Genomic DNA, 20,679 nt, shown 5'->3' with positions numbered 1-20,679 from the left:
ACAGAACAGCCCCAAGGGGCCAAATGGCCTCATGTTCCCAATAAATAAGGGACCGATCCACAATAATATCCTCAAGACCAGGGCTGAACCTTCTCCCAGGTCAACCGCAAGCCCCACTGTTCCAAGGAGCATGTCACATGTTTCTCACACCCAGAGCATGGGGAGATACATTCATGCACAGAAGCTGGCCATTCAGCCCATCTGATCAGTTAATGTTCCACATGAGACTCCATCCCACCCTATCTCGCCCAATTTACACGTCCTTTCATACCCATTACCCTCAGTTTTATCTCTTTTGTGCAGCCAAACTATTTATTCACCTCCCCAGTGGGGAAGTGATGGGTATTATCACCAGACTATTAATCCAGAAAGTCAGCTAAAGTTCTGGGGACCCGGGTTCGAACCCCAGCTCGGCAGATGGTGGAATTTGAATTCAGTTTTTAAAAATCTGGAATTAAGAATCTACTGATGACCATGAAACTGTTGTCGGACAAACCCATCTGGTTCGCTAATGCCCTTTAGGAAAGGAAATCTGCCACCCTTACCCAGTCTGGCCTACATGTGACTCCAGAGCCACAGCAACGTGGTTGACTCTCAACTGCCCTCCAAGGACAATTAGAGATGGGCAATAAATGCTGACCCAGCCAGCGACACCCATGTCCCATGAACGAATAATAAAAAAAATCAATATTTATGACAGAGAATGGTGAGAATGTGGAAATCACTGGTTCTTCCTGAATTTGTGACTGGATTTATTGGTGGCTTCCTTAGACTTCATGATGCCCAAGCTTTGGTCTTCTGGTGGATGGGAAGCATCTCTCCATCTACCCTATCAAACCCTTTCATGATCTTAAAATCCCATTGGCAGGCCACCCCGAAGTCTTGGCCTTTCTAGTCTGACTTGCTTGTAACTCACTGTCTCTCTTTCTCGTGTCTATCTCCAGCTTGCGATGAAGGGTCCGCCAGGCCCGATAGGCCTCACGGGAAGATCAGGCCCAATGGTGAGCATGAAGTTTGAACAATGACGGGAATAGTTGGGACTTCACATGTTGAATGATGGTATTGTTTCAGTTGAGCCTCTAATTTGGAGAGGTTCTTGATTGTTTTTCTACTTCAGTTGGTGCCAATAATCGGTTGTGAACGTGTTCGGGCCTTCTCAATATTTCTCCCAATGATCATGAGAACCCCTGAGTGTTTCTGCAGTGTAGTGTTTGGGTTATCAAGGGACAATTTAGCATGGCCAATCCACCTAATCTGCACATCTTTGGACACTAAGGGGCAATTTAGCATGGCCAATCCACCCAACCTGCACATCTTTGGACACTAAGGGGCAATTTAGCATGGCCAGTCCCCCTAACCTGCACATCTTTGGACACTAAGGGACAATTTAGCACGGCCAATTCCCCTAAACTACCCATCTTTGGACACTAAGGGGCAATTTAGCATGGCCAATCCACCCAACCTGCACACCTTTGGATGCTAAGGGGCAATTTAGCATGGCCAATCCCCCTAACTGTACATCTTTGGACACTAAAATGCAACTTAGCATGGGCAATCCACCTAATCTGCACATATTGAAACACTAAGGTGCAATTTAACATGTTCAATCCACCTAATCTGCACATCTTTGGACACTAAGCCTCAATTTAGCATGGCCAATCCACCTAACCTACCCATCTTTGGAGTGTGGGAGGAAACCTACTCAGACACAGGGGAGAACAGGAAACTCCACACAGTCACCCGAGGCTGGAATTGAATCTGGGTCCCTGGCACAATGAGGCAGCAGTGCCAACTACTGTGCCACCATGCCACCCCAGTGGTAGGGAAGAGTTGAAAAATCTCCACTCTACCCTTGGGCACCATCTAGGGGTCAAATTGAACATGGAGGAGTGAATGATGTAGTGGGCAATGAAGAACATTAGGCCCTCTCCATCACCAGCTGAGAGGGAGGGTGAGTAATTGGCTCCAAGATCCCTACTTGGCTCTCTGTCTACAGCTTGGTGCTGGGAGTTGTCCGTCTTTTCTGTGGTGTCCTTTGGTCAAATCTTACTGCTGCCGTCCACTCGAGATGGGAAGGGGGGGAACTGAAACAGCTTCCTTCCCTTTCCAGGTCAGGGGTTATTGGCAAAAGAGACAGTGGGGGGAAGGGTCACTTTAAAATCATCTATTTTCTACTGGGTTGGGATTCTCTGGTCTCCCTGTCGAGTGTTTCTTAGGGCTGGAAATGGCGCATTGGTGGTGGGATCTTCTAGTCCTGCCATGGTCAATGGGATGTCCTATTGACTGCACCCTATCCTGCCGGGAAGCCTGCAGCAGAGGGTTCGTCCAGAACATCTCGCCGGCCTGGACAGCCGGAATATTCCGCTCATTTCCTATTGAAAATTCTTCCTGAATCCCACCGATTCTGTGTAACAGTGAACTTGGCGGGACCCAGAGGGCGGAATTGTCCCACAGGTGAGAGACGCACCGTGTAAAGGTCTGTGGACCTCGGACGGGACCTTCCGGCTTTGGGATGAGCCAGGCTGGAAAATCCCGCTCATCGAGTGGGTCAAGGGAGAACAAAGATGGCTGCCGATTGGACTTACTTTAATGTTTTCTTTCTCTCCCTCCCCCCCAACCCCCCCCCCCTCCCTTTACAGGGTCTCCCTGGTAACGAAGGGCAGAAAGGAGATGCCGGAGAAATGGGCCCGCAGGTAAATGCCAAAACCGTGTGCGATGAGAACTAACAATGAGGAGTGTTTCGGTGCACAAGCGCGGAGTGAGCCGGCGGGGGGGACAGACTGAAAGATATTGCTAATCAGTGGAAGGGAGTCCACAGACATCCCCGCCCCCACCCTCCCCCCCACAACGCCCCTCCCCCACAATAAAACTGAAACATCTCTTAGACGAGATGGAGAACTTTGAAAGGAACCAGAAGTCCATGGGCTGCCTTGAGCAGTAATGGGAAAACATAGAAGATAGGAGCAGGAGGAGGCCATTCGGCCCTTCGAGCCTGCTCCGCCATTCATCACGATCATGGCTGATCGTCCAACTCAATAGCTTAATCCTGCTTTCTCCCCATAACCTGTGATCCCCAAGTGCTATATCCAGCTGCCTCTTGAATACATTCAATGTTTTGGCATCAACTACTTCCTGTGGTAATGAATTCCACCACTCCTTGGGTGAAGAAGTGTCTCCTCATCTCTGTCCTAAGTGGTCTACCCCGAATCCTCAGACTGTGGCCTCTGGACCTGGACTCCCCCCACTATCGGGAACACCCTCCCTGTATCTACCTCTATCTGGTCCTGTTATAAGTCTCTACGAGATTCTGCCCCCCTCATTCATTCGTCTGAACTCGTCTAATCTCTCCTCATACAACAGTCCCACCATCCCGGAATCAGCCTGGTAAACCTTCGCTGCACTCCCTCGCAAGCAAGGACATCCTTCCTCAGAAAAGGACACCAAAACTGCACACAATACTCTAGAGCTCACCAAGGCCCTGTATAATTGCAACAACACACCCCGGCTCCTGTACTCGAAACCTCTCAGAGGAGGAGAGTTAAAATTTACACACCTCATTGCACTTTCGGAGGGGGTGCTGCACTGTCACTGGGTGCCATCTTTTGGGTCAGACTTTGGAAAGGTCCTGACCTCCCGAGGTGGACAGTCTTTGGGGACCGTGGCTGTACTCCTCTCGTTTAACATCAATAAATTGTGTTGCCATCACATTGCCCTTTGTGAGATAATTTCTAATCTTCCAGTAATGGTTTACGCTGCAAATATGGTTAATGAGGGGACACTTTGAGGATGTTAGAGGTGCTGTATCAATGCAAGGCTCTTGTTTTCTTTCTATTCCAGGGTCCCCCAGGTCTTCCCGGACAGATGGGACTAACAGGAAAACCAGGAAGAAGGGTAGGAGGTTCCTTCTTCAATTAACTGGAGTCGCTTTCGGAGTGTCATTGTGTTATTACAGCAAAGAGAGAGGCCATTCGGCCCACCCTGTCTGGGCCAGCACCTGTCTCTTCTGATCCCATTTCCCAACACCTGGTCCAGAGTCACTTTGGGGTTTAGCAGAGTTTAGAATGGATCACGGCCCCATAATCAGCAGCTTGTTACGGGGCAAAAATGAGCCCCCCAGTGTGTGTGCACAATATCTGATCCTGTGGGAGAACCCCCTTTCATCAGGGGAGTGGTAAGAATGGGGAACTCGTGACCACCAGGACATGGTTAGCCTCATTGCGTTTACAGGAACTTAACAGAACTGCTATTTACAGGGGAGAGTTCCAAATTCTACCACTGCTGGTGAGTAGGGCTCATTCCTAATTTCATTCCTGGAAGAGGATTTTTAGGCTCTGTGCCCTAGTCCCAACCAGCAGGAACAGTTCCTCTCTACCCAGCTTATCTTAAAACTTCAATCAAATCATAAGCATCTATACTCAACTAAACACTTATCTCTGTTCATACTCACAATTCAGATCTCGCATAAAGTGGTATTCAGCAATGGGCAGACGGTGGCACAGTGGTTAGCACTGCTGCCCCACGGTGTCAGGGACCCGGGTTCGATTCCCGCCTTGGGTCGCTGTCTGCACATTCTCCCTGTGTGGGTTTCCTCCGAGCGCTCCGGTTTTCCCCCCGCAGTCTGAAATACATACTGGCTATGTGCATTGGCCGTGCTAAATTCTCCCTCAGTGTACCCGAACAGGCGCCAGAGTGCGGCGACTAGGGGATTTTCACCGTAACTTCATTGCAGTGTTAATGTAAGCCTACTTGTGAGTAATAAATAAACTTAACGTAATTAAGTTAATTAAACTCCACACAATGTGGAGGGACAGGGAGTCGAACCCAGGTCTCTGGTGTTGTGAGGCAAGTGTGCTAACCTTGCTATAACCGTGCTGCCCAGTGTTTGCGTGGGTTTCCTCCGGGTGCTCCGGTTTCCTCCCACAGTCCAAAGATGTGCAGGTTGGGTGGAGTGGCCATGGTAAATTGCCCCTTAGTGTCCAAGGATGTGTAGGTTAGGGAGATATAACTTCAAATTTTGGTGATTTGGGATTAATTCGGGCTGGGAGTTACGAGTTCCTCCATCTTCCATACTTCAAACCTCATGTGAACCTGATGGTGAGCAGGTATAATGGGCAACCTTTCCAACCCGCCCATCTGCAATCTCCGGTGCTGAGGAGTGGATTGAAAGTTGCAAGTGTTGTGACACTGTTCACTCAGTGAGCTGCCGTCAGGGTTCTCGGATTTCCGGATATCCACACTGAATGGTATATGATATGACATCTTTGGCTCAGGCTTTACATTGAGTTGGCAGGGCCCCAAGCTGCTGCTGCTGCTAATCCCCAATCTTGGCTGACACCTCATGTTGCAGCCTGTGATTTTACACAGTGAACATGTGCATTCCTGTACAAAGCCAGCGAGCTCTGCCTGTAACTGTCTCCCCGAGATACGCAGGGAAATCAGCGATTCACAAAAGAACTGGCTTCACAACCCACCTCTTTACAGCTCACATTGTCCCTATCTTATCCCTGGCGTGCTCTCTATTCGCCTTTCTCTCTCCTCTCGTTCCCTCTCTTCTTTGTCCTTACTCTCTACGTCCCTTCCTCACCCTCATCCCCCCCCATTCCATCTGGTTCCCTCCCACTCCTCACTAACTTTTATCCTACCCTGCTTAAACCGTCTCCAGCAACCACCCCCCTGTCCCCCCTCCTCCTCTCTCCCCTCCTCCTTGCTCCCCCTCCTCCTTGCTCCCCCCCTCCTCGCTCCCCCTCCTCCTCGCTCCCCCTCCTCTCTCTCCCCCTCCCCCTCCGCCACCCCCCTCCCCCTCCGCCACCCCCCTCCCCCTCCGCCAACCCCCTCCCCCTCCGCCAACCCCCTCCCCCTCCGCCAACCCCCTCCCCCTCCGCCAACCCCCTCCCCCTCCGCCACCCCCTCCCCCTCCGCCACCCCCCTCCCCCTCCGCCACCCCCCTCCCCCTCCGCCAACCCCCTCCCCCTCCGCCAACCCCCTCCCCTCCGCCAATCCCCTCCCTCCTCTTCCCTGTCTTCACACCCTTCTCTCGCCCCTCCTCTTCTCGCCCCTCCTCTTCTCACCCCTCCTCTTCTCGCCCCTCCTCTTCTCGCCCCTCCCCCCTTTTCCACCTCCTCTTCTCCCCCCTCAACCCCCCCACCCACCCATTCATTCACTACATGTTGTCTCTGTGACCAACCTTAATGGACACTGACTGATGGTGACTCATTTACCGTGTGTAAATGCCGGAGTGTTAAATCAGTAATCATTGCCTCTAATGTTCATCTCCTTCCAGTTTGATTTGATGCTCTATAAAGCAATTCTTTCAAGGCTAGAAATTTAGCAGATTAGCATCAATTAGCTGTCTTGCTGTGTGTTAATATACAGAATAGGGAGTTAGTAATTAACAGTTGACCAAACTTAATGATTATGTGAGGAACCAAGCAATGAGCTCATTACTTGTATTGGAAAATGGAACAGTAAAGGGTAAGAGATGGTCATTTGGCCCATTGAAGTCTAACCCTCCAGTCTTAAACCGATTCAACCCACTGTACGTTCAGCATTGACCTTCTGGAACTTGTCAAGCCGGGCAAACTATCTCAATCTTTCAGCATCTATCAAATGTGAAAGTTCCTCCGAATATTTCTGAGGTCGTTGTTGAAGTGATATAATTTTCTGAGCCAATTAAATCTCTTGTGAATTCAAAATGGCCGCTCTCACGGTCTATTGGGGGCTGGAGAGGTGGGGGTACAGGGTTTGCAGTTGTTGAAGGTGAGAAATAACCTATTTTATGGTTACTATATTGACCGATGTTCAGATTTATAGCATCATAGAATCTCTACGGTGCAGAAGGAGGCCATTTGGCCCCAAAAGAGAAAACACGGGAAAATCTCAGCAGGTCTGGAAGCATCTATAAGGAGAGAAAACAGCTGATGTTTCGAGTCCAGATGACCCTTTGTCAAAGCTCATTTGGTCCGTTGAGTCTGCATTGACTCTCTCCGACAGAGTATCTTACCCAGACCCTCTCCCCCACCTGTAACCCCACACATAGTCAATCCATCTAATCTACACACCTTTGGACACTAAGGGGCAAGTCATTATGGCCAATCCACCCTACCTGCACATCTTTGGACACTAAGGGGCAATTCAGCATGGCCAATTCACCTAATCCACACATCTTTGGACTATGGGAGGAAACCGGAGCACCCGGAGGAAACCCATGCCGACAGCAGGGGGAATGTGCAGACTTCACATGACAGACACCCGAGATCGGAATTGAACCCGGGTCCCTGGAGCTGTGAGGCAAGAGTGCTGACCACTGTGCCGCCCCCACTGTACCACCACGCCATCCTAGTGTTACAGTCATAGCTAGGGTGTAGAGAAAGATCATCTTAGTGTGAGGTAGGTCCATTCAAAAGTCTGACGGCAGCAGGGAAGAAGCTGTTTCTGAGTCGGTTGGTGCGTGACCTCAGACTTTTGTATCTTTTTCCCGATGGGAAAAGGTGTAAGGGAGAATGTCCGGGGTGCGTGGGGCCCGTGATTATGCTGGCTGCTTTTCTCGAGACAGTGAGACGTGTAGGCAGGTGAAGAAATGTGAAGTTGAGGATGGCCATTAAATGCTGGCCAAGCGAGTGCCCACATCCCGTGATCAAACAAAACAAACACCTCATTGTCGCTTGAGAGAGGCAACTAAATTTGCAGGTGCAACAAGGTGGGTAAAATAATCCATTGTGTGTGAGGGTGTTGTTCGATGTGGGATTGAGCCACTGAGCTGAGAATGTTCTTCGTTCAGTGGACGTGAGCCTTAGTGTAACCGGATCCGGGTGGAGACCATTTACACGGGGTGAATTTAACACCTGTTTTATTTTGTTGAACAGGGTCGTCCTGGAGTAAACGGAATCAGGGGGTTGCCAGGGGAACCAGGAATCAAGGTTGGTGTTTTGCCCAGAGAATGCTGTAGCTTACCATCGAGCAAGGCTCCGTTGGTCCCTGTAAGGCCATTGGAGGGAGAGCAGGGCAGTCCTGCCCAGTGCCCTGGACGGTATTTTATCCCTCAACCAACAATGCAAAAGCGGATGACCTGGCCTTTATCGGTTTGCCTTTTGTGGGAGCTTGCTGTGCACATATTGTCCTGGCAGCATCGGTTTTTCCAAAACTCCTCCATTCAAGGTGAAGCACTGCGGAATGTGCGGATGTTGGGAAAGAGTTCACATAACAGGGAGCCTCCCTTCAGCGTTGGGTTCTCAATGACGAGACCTCCACAAGAAAGTGCTAAACAGCCTCCCCTTGTGTCAGATGCTGGGGGCATGTCCTGCCAGTTTCAGCATCTCTCCATTACTTAGTTCAGATTTCCAGCGTTCTCCATCAAATCTTATCTGTGTGTGTGTATGAAGGTACTTATGTGTGCGGGTACATATGTCCATATCTGTGTGCACATTGGTGTGTGCGTGTGTGTGTGTATACATGTGTACATGTGTGCGTGTGGGTGCATGTGTGTGTACTTGTGTGTGCATGTGTATGTGTGTGCCTGTGCACTGTGTGTACATATATATGTAGGTATTTGTGTGTGTGTGTGTATGGGTACGTGTGCAGTGGTGTATGTGCATTGGTGGATGCGTGCATTGGTGTGTGCATGTGTGTGTACGTGTGTGTGTGTACATGTATGCATGTGGGTGCATGTGATTATGTGTGCATGTGTTCGCACATGTGTATCTGTGTGCCTGTGTACTGTATACATGTGTATGCATGTGTACATCTGTATGTACATGTGTATATGTATATGTGTCGTGCGTGCCACAGGGTGGTTTGCAGCTTAGCGCAACTTTTTAAGATCCTGAAAGGATAGATGTTGGGAAAATGTTTCCACTTTGGGGGGGGTGGGGTGTATGGTTAAAAGGGGGGGGGGGGGAGGTGGTCAGGGGAGGGGGCTAGCTGGGGGCATTAACACCAGCCTGGAGCAGTCGGGCCAAATGGTCTGGTTGTAGTTTAAGGGCACGGTTTTCAATCTGAGAATGCAGGCGCTGAAAATTCCATATTCTAGCCCTTCGAGTGAGGGGGTGAGGGGGCAATGGGGGAGGGAGAGAGGCGGAGAAGAGGGGAGAGTGGAAAGGGAGGACAGGAGAGAGGGGAGCGGCAAGCAGAATATCCTAAAGGCTGTCCAATTATATTCTCCAATAAAAGCTCTGAATTACTGCAGTTATCCCTCGAAACTAAACATTAAACCATGATTGATTTGTACCTCGCTCCCATTGAAAGTCCTTATTCCCTTTTGCACCATGTCAGACTATTAAAAACCCAATTAAACAGTCTTGACTTTAAAAGTGACACCAGAGCTCAGTTCACAGGGAAAAATGTTCCTTTGTGGTTACAATTACTCAGGAAGCGCCACGTTCTGGCAATGTTCTGTCTGCCCCGTCTCCGGCTGGAGATATGTGTGCGTCAACCTCAGAGGGAGTCCATTCGATCCATCGCACGTGCACTGGCTCTCCCGGGGTGGGCTGGCGCTGGGCCAAGAAAGGGTGGGAAGTTTTCCCATGGAGAGTGGCTTGTTCCTCTGCTGCGCGTTGTACCGAGACGTGAGTGCGCCTCGTAACGGTACGGGCTAACCACTGCTCTTGTCTTTCTCACCACAGGGAAACCGAGGCTTCGATGGTTTACCTGGATTGCCGGGAAATAAAGGCGACAGGGTAAGAAAACCGAGGTGTTTGACTCGCTTTGTGGTTTGGGGAGATGTGTCCGGTTCTGCTGAGTGCCATCCTGCCACTTGTTATAATCCAGGTCAGAAACTCCAAGGTATTTTGTGAAATCTGTCTGGATCATAAATTTTGCACTTGGCTACGGTAAGCGTGCAATGTTTCACTCCAGATTTGATTCAAATGACCCACTGGGGAGCTTTAACTAAACAAAAATATAGTTGACATGTATAGTAAGAAAATTAGCAATAACTTTTATCAATTACAAACAAGAAGAAATAAAACAACCATGAGATTGTATAAACCTTAATTCAATGCGGCGCAGCAGCACAATAGTTAGCACTGCTGCCTCACAGCACTAGGGACCCGGATTCTGTTCCGGCCTCGGATGCTTGTCTGTGTGGAGTTTGCACGTTCTCCCCGTGTCTGCGTGGGTTTCCTTTGGGTGCTCTGGTTTCCTCCCACAGTCCCAAAGATGTTCGGGTTAGGTGGATTGGCCGTGTTAAATTGTTCATTAGTATTCGTGGGATTAGCAAGATCAATATATGGGGTTACAGGGATAGGGCCTGGATGGGCTCATTGTAGGAATAGACTTGATGGGCCAAATGGCCTCCTTCTACATTGTAGGAATTCTCTGATTCTATGATTTAGTTTTCTCAGATCAACCTCAGAAATATACTCCCCTAGTTATTGCGTCTCTTCACTGGATTAGGCCCCGTGTGTTAGTCTTGGCCGGTGCTCCATTGTCTGAATAGTAAAGTCACCATAGTCCCAGATGCACCATACACTGCTCTCCTCTTTGAGGGGGAAAGCTGACGGGTGGTGATTTCATCCGAGGGTCACCACGCCTCAGGCGAGGGGCAAAGTTGAGAAAGTGGGGCATTCATGAATAACTTCAGCCGGAACGAGAATCGAACCCATGCTGTTGGCATCGCTCTGCACCACTAACCAGCCACCCAGCCAACTGAGCTAACCCTCCCCTGAAAAAGCAGTCCCTTCGCACAGGCTGGTAATCGAAGCTGCACCTTCCCATTCAGCAGGCGAGAATTCTACCACTGAACCACCAATGCATACAACCATTGTCTCACAGGGTTCGGACTGTGGCATTAGGAGTCTGGAAGGCGTGGCTCCCCCACTCTGCTCCCCTTGTTGCTAATTCCCAATGCAAGGGGAGTTTCAGAGGTTCTGGAAACTCAAGCGCACTCGATCTAAATTCTAAATGCTGAAGGAGGGGGAAAATGGGAGAGAATCACGCCTATTTATTTGGATGAGTTTCCAGACGCCAGTGTACGGCACTTGGGGAGGGTGGAGGGGAGGAGAAAAATGATCCCAAGTGTGATTCTCACCAGCAGGCCAAGTGAGTGGAGCCTATTCGCGCCAGGAAGCCGGCGGCTGAGTTGTAGGGGGCACTGTTACGCGGGAGCCCCAATCTCCCAGTGCACTGTTGTATCTCCTGTCGGACCCACACCCTCCCCTAACGAGATATCACAACCCCTCACCCTCTGTTGGCACCCACCCTGGACATGCACCCCCCCCAACTCCCCCCACTGATCATATCCCCAGAACGTGAGGCTGGTTTTGCTGGCAGAGCGGGGCCGATAATATTACGTGGCGAGAAACTGGGCATGAGCCCCATTTTTTGCCTCTTGCCCAATCTTACCGGCTCACCACACCAATCGACCAGCGCAATGACATGGTAAGATCGCCCCCAAAAATCTTTACCTTCCCTCCATTACTGAGTGTGGAAGAGAGCAGAATTCACAGAGCTATGGAACGTTGTCCTCAGCAGCTGTGATTACCGTTGTTAGAGCTTCAACTGGAATTGGATGTGATAAATTATTGATCAAACCTGTTCAGCTCCAACTGTTTTTGCGCCTCCAGCTTTTATCTTTAATTTGATTCCTTTACATTCTTTCCCCAAGACTTGGTTAAATATTGGTTTTCCACAGTGGTGGTGCCTCATCCATCTTGTTGAGGGAGCGAGTTACCAGACAGAAACTAATAGCGTGAGGGGGAGATTCTCCCCACGCCTTCCTTGTGGGCTCGCGCGGGGGTACAGCCGCGAAGGCTCGAGGAGGAGGTGGACAGGGGAGGGTCCGTGGCGTGCGCCGGACAGGGATTTCAGCCAACGTAGGGGCGGAAAGTGCTGGAAACACTGGGCAGATCAGGCAGCTTCTGTGGAGGGAGAGGCAGATCCAATCATAGAATCCCTACGGTACAAAAGAGGCCATTCAGTCTATACCATCGAGTGTATACCTACTCTCTGACAGAACATCATGCCCAGGCCCTCTTCTCTGCCCTACCATGGCCAGCCCACCTAACCTATGCATCTGTCGACATTGAGGGGCAATTTACCATGGCCAATCCACCTAACCTACACATCTTTGGACTGTAGGAGGAAACCCACACAGACGCAGGGAGAATGTGCAAACTCCACACAGACAGTGACCCAAGGCTAGGAATTGAACCCGGTCCCTGGCACTGTGTTGTGCTAACCACTGTGTGATGGGGGAGTTTTATCAGACCCTTGGAAATGGGGTTGGAGTGAGTACATTTGGAACACCACTATAGGCTTTTGTTTCCTCCTTCTCCCCTCCAGGACACACACTCTCTCTCTCTCTCTCTTTCTCTCTCTCTCTCTCTCTCTTGCTTTCTCCCCCCATCTACTACCCCCATCCCCACTCACCCCCGACTCGCTCTTTGCATGTGGCCACCTTGCCCCCCCACCCTCCGCAAACACTGGCGGATTTTCCTTTGTGATCGCTTGAGGTGATTCATTGGCCAGTTTAAGTTCCATCTTCCACCGGCCCCTTGGCAATATTTATTCCCAGTGCCACGCCGTGCCCGTGCTGCATTGGCACCTTGCCAACTCTGGGGAGGAGGCTGCCTCGCAGCAGGAGGTCTGGGTAGCGTGTGACAGGTCGAGGCTCCCTGACCTTTTGTGGCAAAGCTCCTGTCTCCCCCCCCACCTCCAGCCCATGCCCCATAACTCTAACCCCCTGCTGCAGAGGCAAACCATTGTGTTGCGGTTGTGGGGTCTGTCTCTTTGAGACAAAGCTGTAGAAGAGGGCTACCTAGCTCTAGGGACCAGAGGGAACTGTGAGTGAGTGATCACCCCAGAGGGTGGAGGTCCTCTCTCAGACGGAATACCTCTGGAAGCCATGAAGTAGGCAGGTGAGAAATGGAGTAGCGAGGCAGGTAGCTCCAGGGCCTAGGGCTGCAAATCTCTGCCCATTAATGTCTCCCTGTCAATAAATTCCTTTTTGTTCATAATTAAACCTGAAGTCCCTTGACAGTGTCTGGAGTGTACGAGGAGCTCTTGGAGACTGATGTTCCTGAGGGTGTTGGGATCCCAGCCACCTCTACTGACTCCATTTCCTTTTAAATTTGTTTGTGGGACATGGGTGTCGCTGGCTGGACCAGCATTTATTGCCCATCCCTTGTTGCCCGGGGACAGTTGAGAGTCAACCACATTGCTGTGTCTCTGGAGTCACATGTAGGCCAGACCGGGTAAGGACGGCAGATTTCCTTCCCTAAAGGGACATTAGTGAACCGGATGAGTTTTTCTGACAATGGTTTCATGATCAACGTTCATAGAATCATAGAATCCTGACTGTGCAGAAGGAGGCCATTTGACGATGGTTTCACAGTCATCGATGGATTCTTAATTCCAAATTTTTGTTTAATCCCTTCCTCTCCTGCTGCAGTCCCCCTGCCGTATTATCACCGCTGATCCCTGTTACGATGGGGGGGTGTTTAATCAACCTCTCGCCTCCTCAGGCCCAGACACTGTCCCTAATCGCAAGGCGATTTGAGATGGTGCCATAGTGCGTGTGCAACACTTGAGAGTTGGACCTCACCGTTAAGATAGTCTTGAGGCATGCCGAATAGTGTTTCCAAATTACATTGCGTTTTCTTTTCCAGGGTAACTACGGTCCATGGGGACCACGTGGCCCTCCCGGAGAGAATGGTATCAGGGTAAGTGTGGCATTAAAACGCAGTCCTTCTCGCGTTCTGTCAAGGCATGATCCACCCAAATGGCCAAGGGGCTGAATGGCCTCCTGTAAATGTTTATCATTTTATTTAATACTTTAACGTGTCGCCTATCTCGGTGGCGTGGAATCTTTTAACCGGATTCAGATTATCATCCTGAAGTGTCTTCCTCAGGCAGAGTCTCCCCGCCCTGAGACACAGACCGTGCAAAAGTCCAATGACTTTGGGTGGGATTTTCCATACTTGGAAAATCTCACCGCCTGGTCTCTCCTTGGGCCCCTTTGACAGGAAGGCTGGAATTCTCCTATCTCGCCCACGGCTGGGATTTTCCAGTCCCGTTGCAGTAGACGGAGATTTGGCTAAGCGCCCAAGTTCTCCATGCTCGTGGGGGGTGGGGCACGTGCGAGAGGAGAGTTCTGGCTGAAGAGCATATTAAGAGTGTCCAGTTAACCGAGTAAGGTCATGATCTGTTCCCGGGTTTAGACTCGTTCTGTCGGAAATGATTCTCGAGCTGTCAATTCCTGTTTGGAACGTAGAACTGAAACCGGGCCGCGAAATTGGCAATTGGCAGCCGGATGTTTACTGTGAGTGTACGAGCTGGACTATTACTGATTCCTTCTCCCTTTTTCTCTCTCTGTTGCAGGGAGGTGATGGAGCGGTAGGACCCCGAGGGTTGCCCGGTGAACCTGTGAGTAAGACCCTTTGTGATCGGTTTGGCCAATTGTACTTGCTCAGAACTAAATGTGAATTTTGTCTCTTTTTTCCTTTCCTAGGGTTCGCGTGGGTTGCCTGGTCCAAGAGGACAGGTTGGTCCCCCTGGACCACAGGTAGGTGCATTGGTTCCATAGATCGTTGCTTACTTCTCCCAAACCAATTGGTGCTGGCAAGCATCCTCCTCAAGAGTGACCCGCGTGTAGCAAACCTTGCTTCAACTTCATTGTGCCCCGTGGATGAGCGAGGGTCCCTGTGGTTTCCCCGCAGGTTCCTTGATCCCAGCCTCAAAGAAGTCTCACAACACCAGGTTAAAGTCCAACAGGTTTATTTGGAATCACGAGCTTTCGGAGCGCTTCAGCGGGTGAGTGAAGGAGCGGGGCTCCGAAAGCTTGTGATTCCAAATAAACCTGTTGGATTTTAACCTGGCGTCACGAGGCTTCTTACAATGCCCACCCCAGTCCAACGCTGGCATCTCCACCTCCTGTCACCATCAAGAGACAGCAATGTCAACGGAAGGCACGCCTCCGACGCTGTCCATTCTCACACCACTAAAGCTGTCATCCGAGCTCTGGTCATCTGTTCTGGCAGACTCGTGGATTGGCAGACAGCAAACGAGAGAGTCGGGCAAATATATGATGGAAGTTACCACTGAAAAGAGAATGTATATGAGATTGTAGAAAATATGACCTATTGCAGTAGCAGTTCTAGAACATAGAACATTACAGTGTAGTACAGGCCCTTCGGCCCTCGATGTTGCGCCGACCAGTGGAATCAATCTAATGACCCTCTAACCTAAACTATTCCAATGTTATCCATATGTCTATCCACTGACCATTTGAACGCCCTTAAAGTTGATGAGTCCACAACTGCTGCAGGCCCTTACCATTCCACACCCTTACTACCCTCTGAGTAAAGAACCTACCTCTGACATCCATCCTATAACTACCACCTCTTAATTTAAAGCTATGTTCTGGTCGCCACATTACAGGAAGGATGTCACTGCTCTGGAGAGAGGGCGGAGGAGGTTCACAAGAATATTCCCAGGGTTAGAAAGGTGTAGTTATGAGGAGAGATTGGATAGGTTGAGGTTATTTTCCTTGCAAAAAAAAAAGGCTGAGGGGTGAGTTGGCAGAGGTGTACAAAATGATGAGGGGCAGAGATAGAGTGGACAGGATAACATCATTTCCCTTGGTGGAGAATTCTAGAACCAGGGGACGTAGATTCAATACAAGTGGCAGAAGGGGACATGAGGAAGAACTTTTTTATTCAGAGGGTGGTGGGTGTCTAGAACTCGCAGGCCGAATTGGCGGTGGAGGCAGAGATCCAAAACTCTTTTAAAAAGTACCTGGATCTGCGCCTTAAGTGCTGTAAGCGACAGGGCTATGGGCCGGGTGCAGGAAGGTAGGATTAGAATTGGCAACTGCGTGTCCTCTGGTTGGAATGGACTGGATGGACCAAATGGCCTCCTCCTGTGCTGTAACTTTCCCAGGGTTCTATGGTTCAATTAATAGGAATTTTTGGCATCGTTTTGCCTTCAGATGCACTCAGAAATGATCAGTGATTTCTTCTCGTTAGATGTTCTAACAGGTTTGGAATGTGGTTTTCATGCCATCAACAGCTTTTACCATCTTTGACCAGATGTGATGTAATGCCAGATGTGGGATGGTTAGCTTCGATCTCTGCCTCCCTTCCCTCGCCTCCTCAGCATTTCCAGGTGGTAGTCTTATCCCCGACTGATCTCCACCCAATCGCCCTCTCTCCCTGCCCACAGAAAGACTCCTTCCTCTGCTTTCCCCACCCACTCTCGGAGTTGTCCAGAAGTGCTAGCTTCATCTGGGCAATTTTACTGGGCTGGGAACGATCTAACAGAAGCCATTTAAATGGCTGTGTCAGTTTTACCCTGATAATTACTCTGGAAGAGTTAGAAAGGAAGCATTCTCTTTTAACTCCAGAGTAACTATGTTAACACTGTTGCCTCGCAGCTCCAGGGACTCTGGTTCTATTCCAAACTTGGGTCACTGCCTGTGAGGAGCCTGCACATTCTCCCCGTGTCTGCGTGGGTTTCCTCCCACAGTCTGAAAGACGTGCTGGTTAGGGTGCATTGGCCGTGCTAAATTCTCCCTCAGTGTACCCGAACAGGTGCCAGAGTGTGATGACTAGGGGATTTTCACAGTAACTTCTTTGCAGTGTTAATGTAAGCCTCCTTGTGACACTAATAAATAAACTTTAAAATAAACAACCAGACCCAGCATCACATGGGACGCCCCATACACAAGAGTTCCAATTCCATTCATGGGGATTTAATTTATTATTGTCACATTCACTTGTAGCTGTTTAGAGTCATAGAGGTTTACAGCATGGAAACAGGCCCTTTGGCCCAACTTGTCCATGCTGTCCTTTTTTGTTTCTTGTACAGAGAAGCATACTGTTCATAGAGAAAGAAAGGAGAGATTGCAAAATATAGTGTTACAGTCATAGCTAGGGTGTAGAGAAAGACCAACTTAATCCGAGGTAGGTCCATTCAGAAGTTTGACAGAACAGGGAAGGAGCGGTTCTCGAGTCGGTTGGTACATGACCTCAGACTCTTGAATGAAGAAAGTGGAAGAGAGAATGTCCGGGGTGCGTGGGGTCCTTAATTATGCTGGCTGCTTTTCCGAGGCAGCGGGAAGTGTAGACAGAGTCAATGGATGGGAGGCTGGTTTGTGTGATGAGTGGCAGCAAAGATTTTTGTTTCTTGAGGCCCCTTCTGTTCCTCTCACCTTTCATTTGCCCCCCCTGGTATTGAGCATTCAGCAACAACCTCTCCTTACTTACTCAACCCAGACTCTGCTGTCAAACCTCTGGTCAGCTTTCTCTGCTCCCGAGAGAAGCCAGCTCTGGAAATTAAGAAAATACTTGGGTGGCACGGTGGCACAGTGGGTTAGCACTGCTGCCTCACAACGCCAAGGACCCGGGTTCGATTCCACGTCTCGCTGTCTGTGTGGAGTTGGCATGTTCTCCCCGTGTCTGCATGGGTTTCCTCTAGGTGCTCCGGTTTTCCACCACACTCCAAAGATGGGTGGGTAAGGTGCATTGGCTATGCTAAGTTGCCCCTCGGTGTCCCAGGATATATAGGTGAGAGGGATCAGCAGGGTAAATAAGTGGGGTTACGGGGATAGGGCCTGTTGTCAATGTAGACTCAATAGGCTGAGTAGCCTCCCTCTGCGCTACAGGGGCTCTACGATTCTTCTATGATTCTACAAAAGGTAGTAATGTCCACCTTGCTCCAGCTTACACACACACACCGATGTTTCATTGCTTCCCCCTGGAGAGGGAACACCTCTGTGTCTTCTCCCCGATCTCTCAGACACTGAAACCACAGTCAAGAAACGCTTGGGGCAAAGTTCCAGTTCTCAGGGTCTGACCATAGGATTAGCTGATCTGATGTTGAATGTGTGAGCCTGTTGGACAGGATGCCTCGCTCTCACGAAGTAAGTTCAAGCGTAAATTCCAACCAGTTCTGGAACCAATAACGCAGCCATGTCTCTTCCTCTCTCTCGTTCTCACACGTACACCCACACACAGACACATACACACACACACACTGGTAACAGTCCGTGCCCCTCATTGGAAATCCATTCATCTGGCCAGCACACTTAGATTAAGCGCGGGGATCTGAAGCGAAGCCAAGCTTTCTCCTTCGCTCTGCAGCTGCAGAACCGTCTCAGGGGTTCAGCTCCGACGATGATTCATCCCTATTAATACATCCAGTGCTTTCCGGAGACGTGTGCCAATCCAGAGAGTCCCAATCCGGTTCCTTTCTGTTTTGGGGAATTGACTCCTTAGACCATGAGACATAGGAGCAGAATTAGGCCACTCGGCCCGTCGAGTCTGCCCCGCCATTCTATCACGGCTGATATTTTTCTCATCCCCCATTCTCCTGCCTTCTCCCCATAACCCCTGATCCCCTTATTAATCAGGAACCTATCTATCTCTGTCTTAAAGACACTCAATGACCCGGCCTCCACAGCCTTCTGTGGCAAAGAGTTCCACAGATTCCCCACTCTCTGGCTGAAGAAATTCCTCCTCATCTCTATTTTAAAGGATCGTCCCTTTAGCCTGAGATTGGGCCCTCTGGTTCTAGTTTTTCCTACTAGTGGAAACATCCTCTCCATGTCCACTCTATCCTTCCTGTTCACCCACTGCCTGTGGGGCCAAGGTAGGTTGTATCGGTTCCCCCCCACCCCCCACAAAGAATCCCTACAGTGCAGAAGGAGGCCATTCAACCCATTGAGTCTGCACCAATTCTTACCCCCGTTTAACCCATAATCCCAGGTATTTACTCCACTAATCCCCTAACCTACATCATGTTGGATACTAAGAGGCAATTTCACCATGGCCAATCCACCCAACTCACACAACTTTTAAATTTAAGTTTACTTATTATTGTGGACACTGCAATGAAGTCACCGTTAGCCAAAAACAGAACTGGACTAACCATATAAATTCTGCGGCGAGTAACTCACCTCCTGACTCCCCCAAAGCCTGTCCACCATCCACAAGGCACAAGTGTGATGGGATGCTCTCCACTTGCCTGGATGGGTGCAGCTCCAACAACACTCAAGAAGCTCGATCCATGGGGAAAGGTTTCCAACAACAGTAAATGGATACAAAAACAAAGCAGCCTGTTTGACTGGCTCCCCAATGTCTACTCCTTCCATCTTCAAGACACAGTGTGTACCATTGAGAAGATGACTACTCACCAAGGCTCCTTCAGCGCCTTCCAAACCCATGACCTCTGCCAACTAAAAGGACAAGGGGCAGATGGGAGCACTGCAAGTTCCATAGAACATTACAGCGCAGTACAGGCCCTTCGGCCCTCGATGTTGTGCTGACCAGTGGAACCAATCTAATGACCCTCTAACCTAAACTATTCCAATATTATCCATATGCCTATCCACTGACCATTTGAACACCCTTAAAGTTGGCAAGTCCACAACTACTGCAGGCAGGGCATTCCACGCCCTTACTACCCTCTGAGTAAAGAACCTACTTCTGACATCCGTCTGATATCTATCACCCCTCAATTTAAAGCTATGTCCCCTCGTGTTAGCCATCACCATCCGAGGAAAAAAGCTCTCACTGTCCACCCTATCTAGTCTTCTGATCATCTTGTATGCCTTAATTAGGTCACGTCTTAACCTTCTTCTCTCTAACGAAAATAACCACAAGTCCCTCAGCCTTTCCTCATAAGACCTTCCCACCATACCAGGCAACATCCTGGTAAACCTCCTCTGCACCCTTTCCAATGCCTCCACATCTTTCTTATAATGCGGCGACCAGAACTGTACGCAATACTCCAAGTGCGGCCGCACCAGAGTTTTGTACAGTTGCAACATGATCTCATGGCTCCGAAATTCAATCCCTCTACCAACAAAAGCTGCCACCTCCCCCCTCCATCCCAAGTGACTCACCATTTCTGACTTGGCCATTCCTTCTCTATCGGTGGGTCAAAATCCTGGAACCTCCTCCCTAACAGCACTGTGGATGTGCCTACACCTCATGGGACTGCAACGGGTGCAAGAAGGCAGCTCACCACCCCCCCCACCCCACCTTTTCAATGGGCAGTTAGGGGATGGACAACCAATGCTGGTCAGCCAGCCACGCCCACACTCTGTTAAAGGATAAAAATCCCCTGACTTCCAGCAGTCTGGAGAATCCGTAGAAAGCCACGCCAGAGCTGATAGCCCAGCGATAAATTCCAGCCCTCAGAGACGCAAACACACTTGACCTTATCAAACATTTAGTCATGCTGCTACTTGAACTTTCAACCCATCAGTCATAGCTGGATTCCAACTCCCGCTCCCAAGTTTGTGTTGATAAGTTGCCCAGCGTCCTTGGATTGCGCTGGGGACTGCAAGTATCTATCTGCAATAGCTACGGGATAAGCTGCATTGATTACGGCCGAGTTTGGTGGCAGTTTCTTCTTATTTATTAGTGTCACAAGTAAGCTTACACCGACACTGCAATGAAGTTACTGTGAAAACCCCCTAGTCGCCACTCTACTGTTCGGCTACACTGAGGGACAACTTATCACGGCCAGTGCACCCTAACCAGCACGTCTTTCAGAAACCGGAGCGCCTGGAGGAAACCCACGCAGATATGGGGGAGAACGAGCAAACTCAGCATGGACAGTGAGGGGGAATGGAACCCGGATCCCTGCCACTGCGAGGCAGCAGCGCTAACCACCATATTGGTGCGGGTGGTTAACTTGACAATCTTAGTCCTTAACCCCCTTCTCCTTAACCTAGGATGG

General features: G+C 49.9%; 1 protein-coding gene across 1 annotated transcript in view; it reads left to right on the top strand.

Moving 5' to 3' along the window:
• Positions 1-20,679, top strand: part of LOC145361085 (uncharacterized) — a 266,002-nt gene that overhangs the window by 134,523 nt on the left and 110,800 nt on the right. The window contains exons 14-21 of the mRNA XM_080216669.1: positions 945-1,001; positions 2,640-2,693; positions 3,838-3,891; positions 7,863-7,916; positions 9,618-9,671; positions 13,602-13,655; positions 14,314-14,358; positions 14,444-14,497. Of these exons, the coding sequence (XP_080072795.1) occupies positions 945-1,001; positions 2,640-2,693; positions 3,838-3,891; positions 7,863-7,916; positions 9,618-9,671; positions 13,602-13,655; positions 14,314-14,358; positions 14,444-14,497 (426 nt within the window). The remainder of the gene's footprint in view (positions 1-944; positions 1,002-2,639; positions 2,694-3,837; positions 3,892-7,862; positions 7,917-9,617; positions 9,672-13,601; positions 13,656-14,313; positions 14,359-14,443; positions 14,498-20,679) is intronic.

The sequence above is a fragment of the Carcharhinus amblyrhynchos genome, chromosome 33 (assembly GCF_965287045.1).
Source record: "Carcharhinus amblyrhynchos chromosome 33, sCarAmb.v2.hapA, whole genome shotgun sequence".
NCBI lineage: Eukaryota > Metazoa > Chordata > Chondrichthyes > Carcharhiniformes > Carcharhinidae > Carcharhinus > Carcharhinus amblyrhynchos.
Note: the sequence above shows the minus strand (reverse complement) of the source record. Positions and strands in the feature narration are given on the sequence as shown.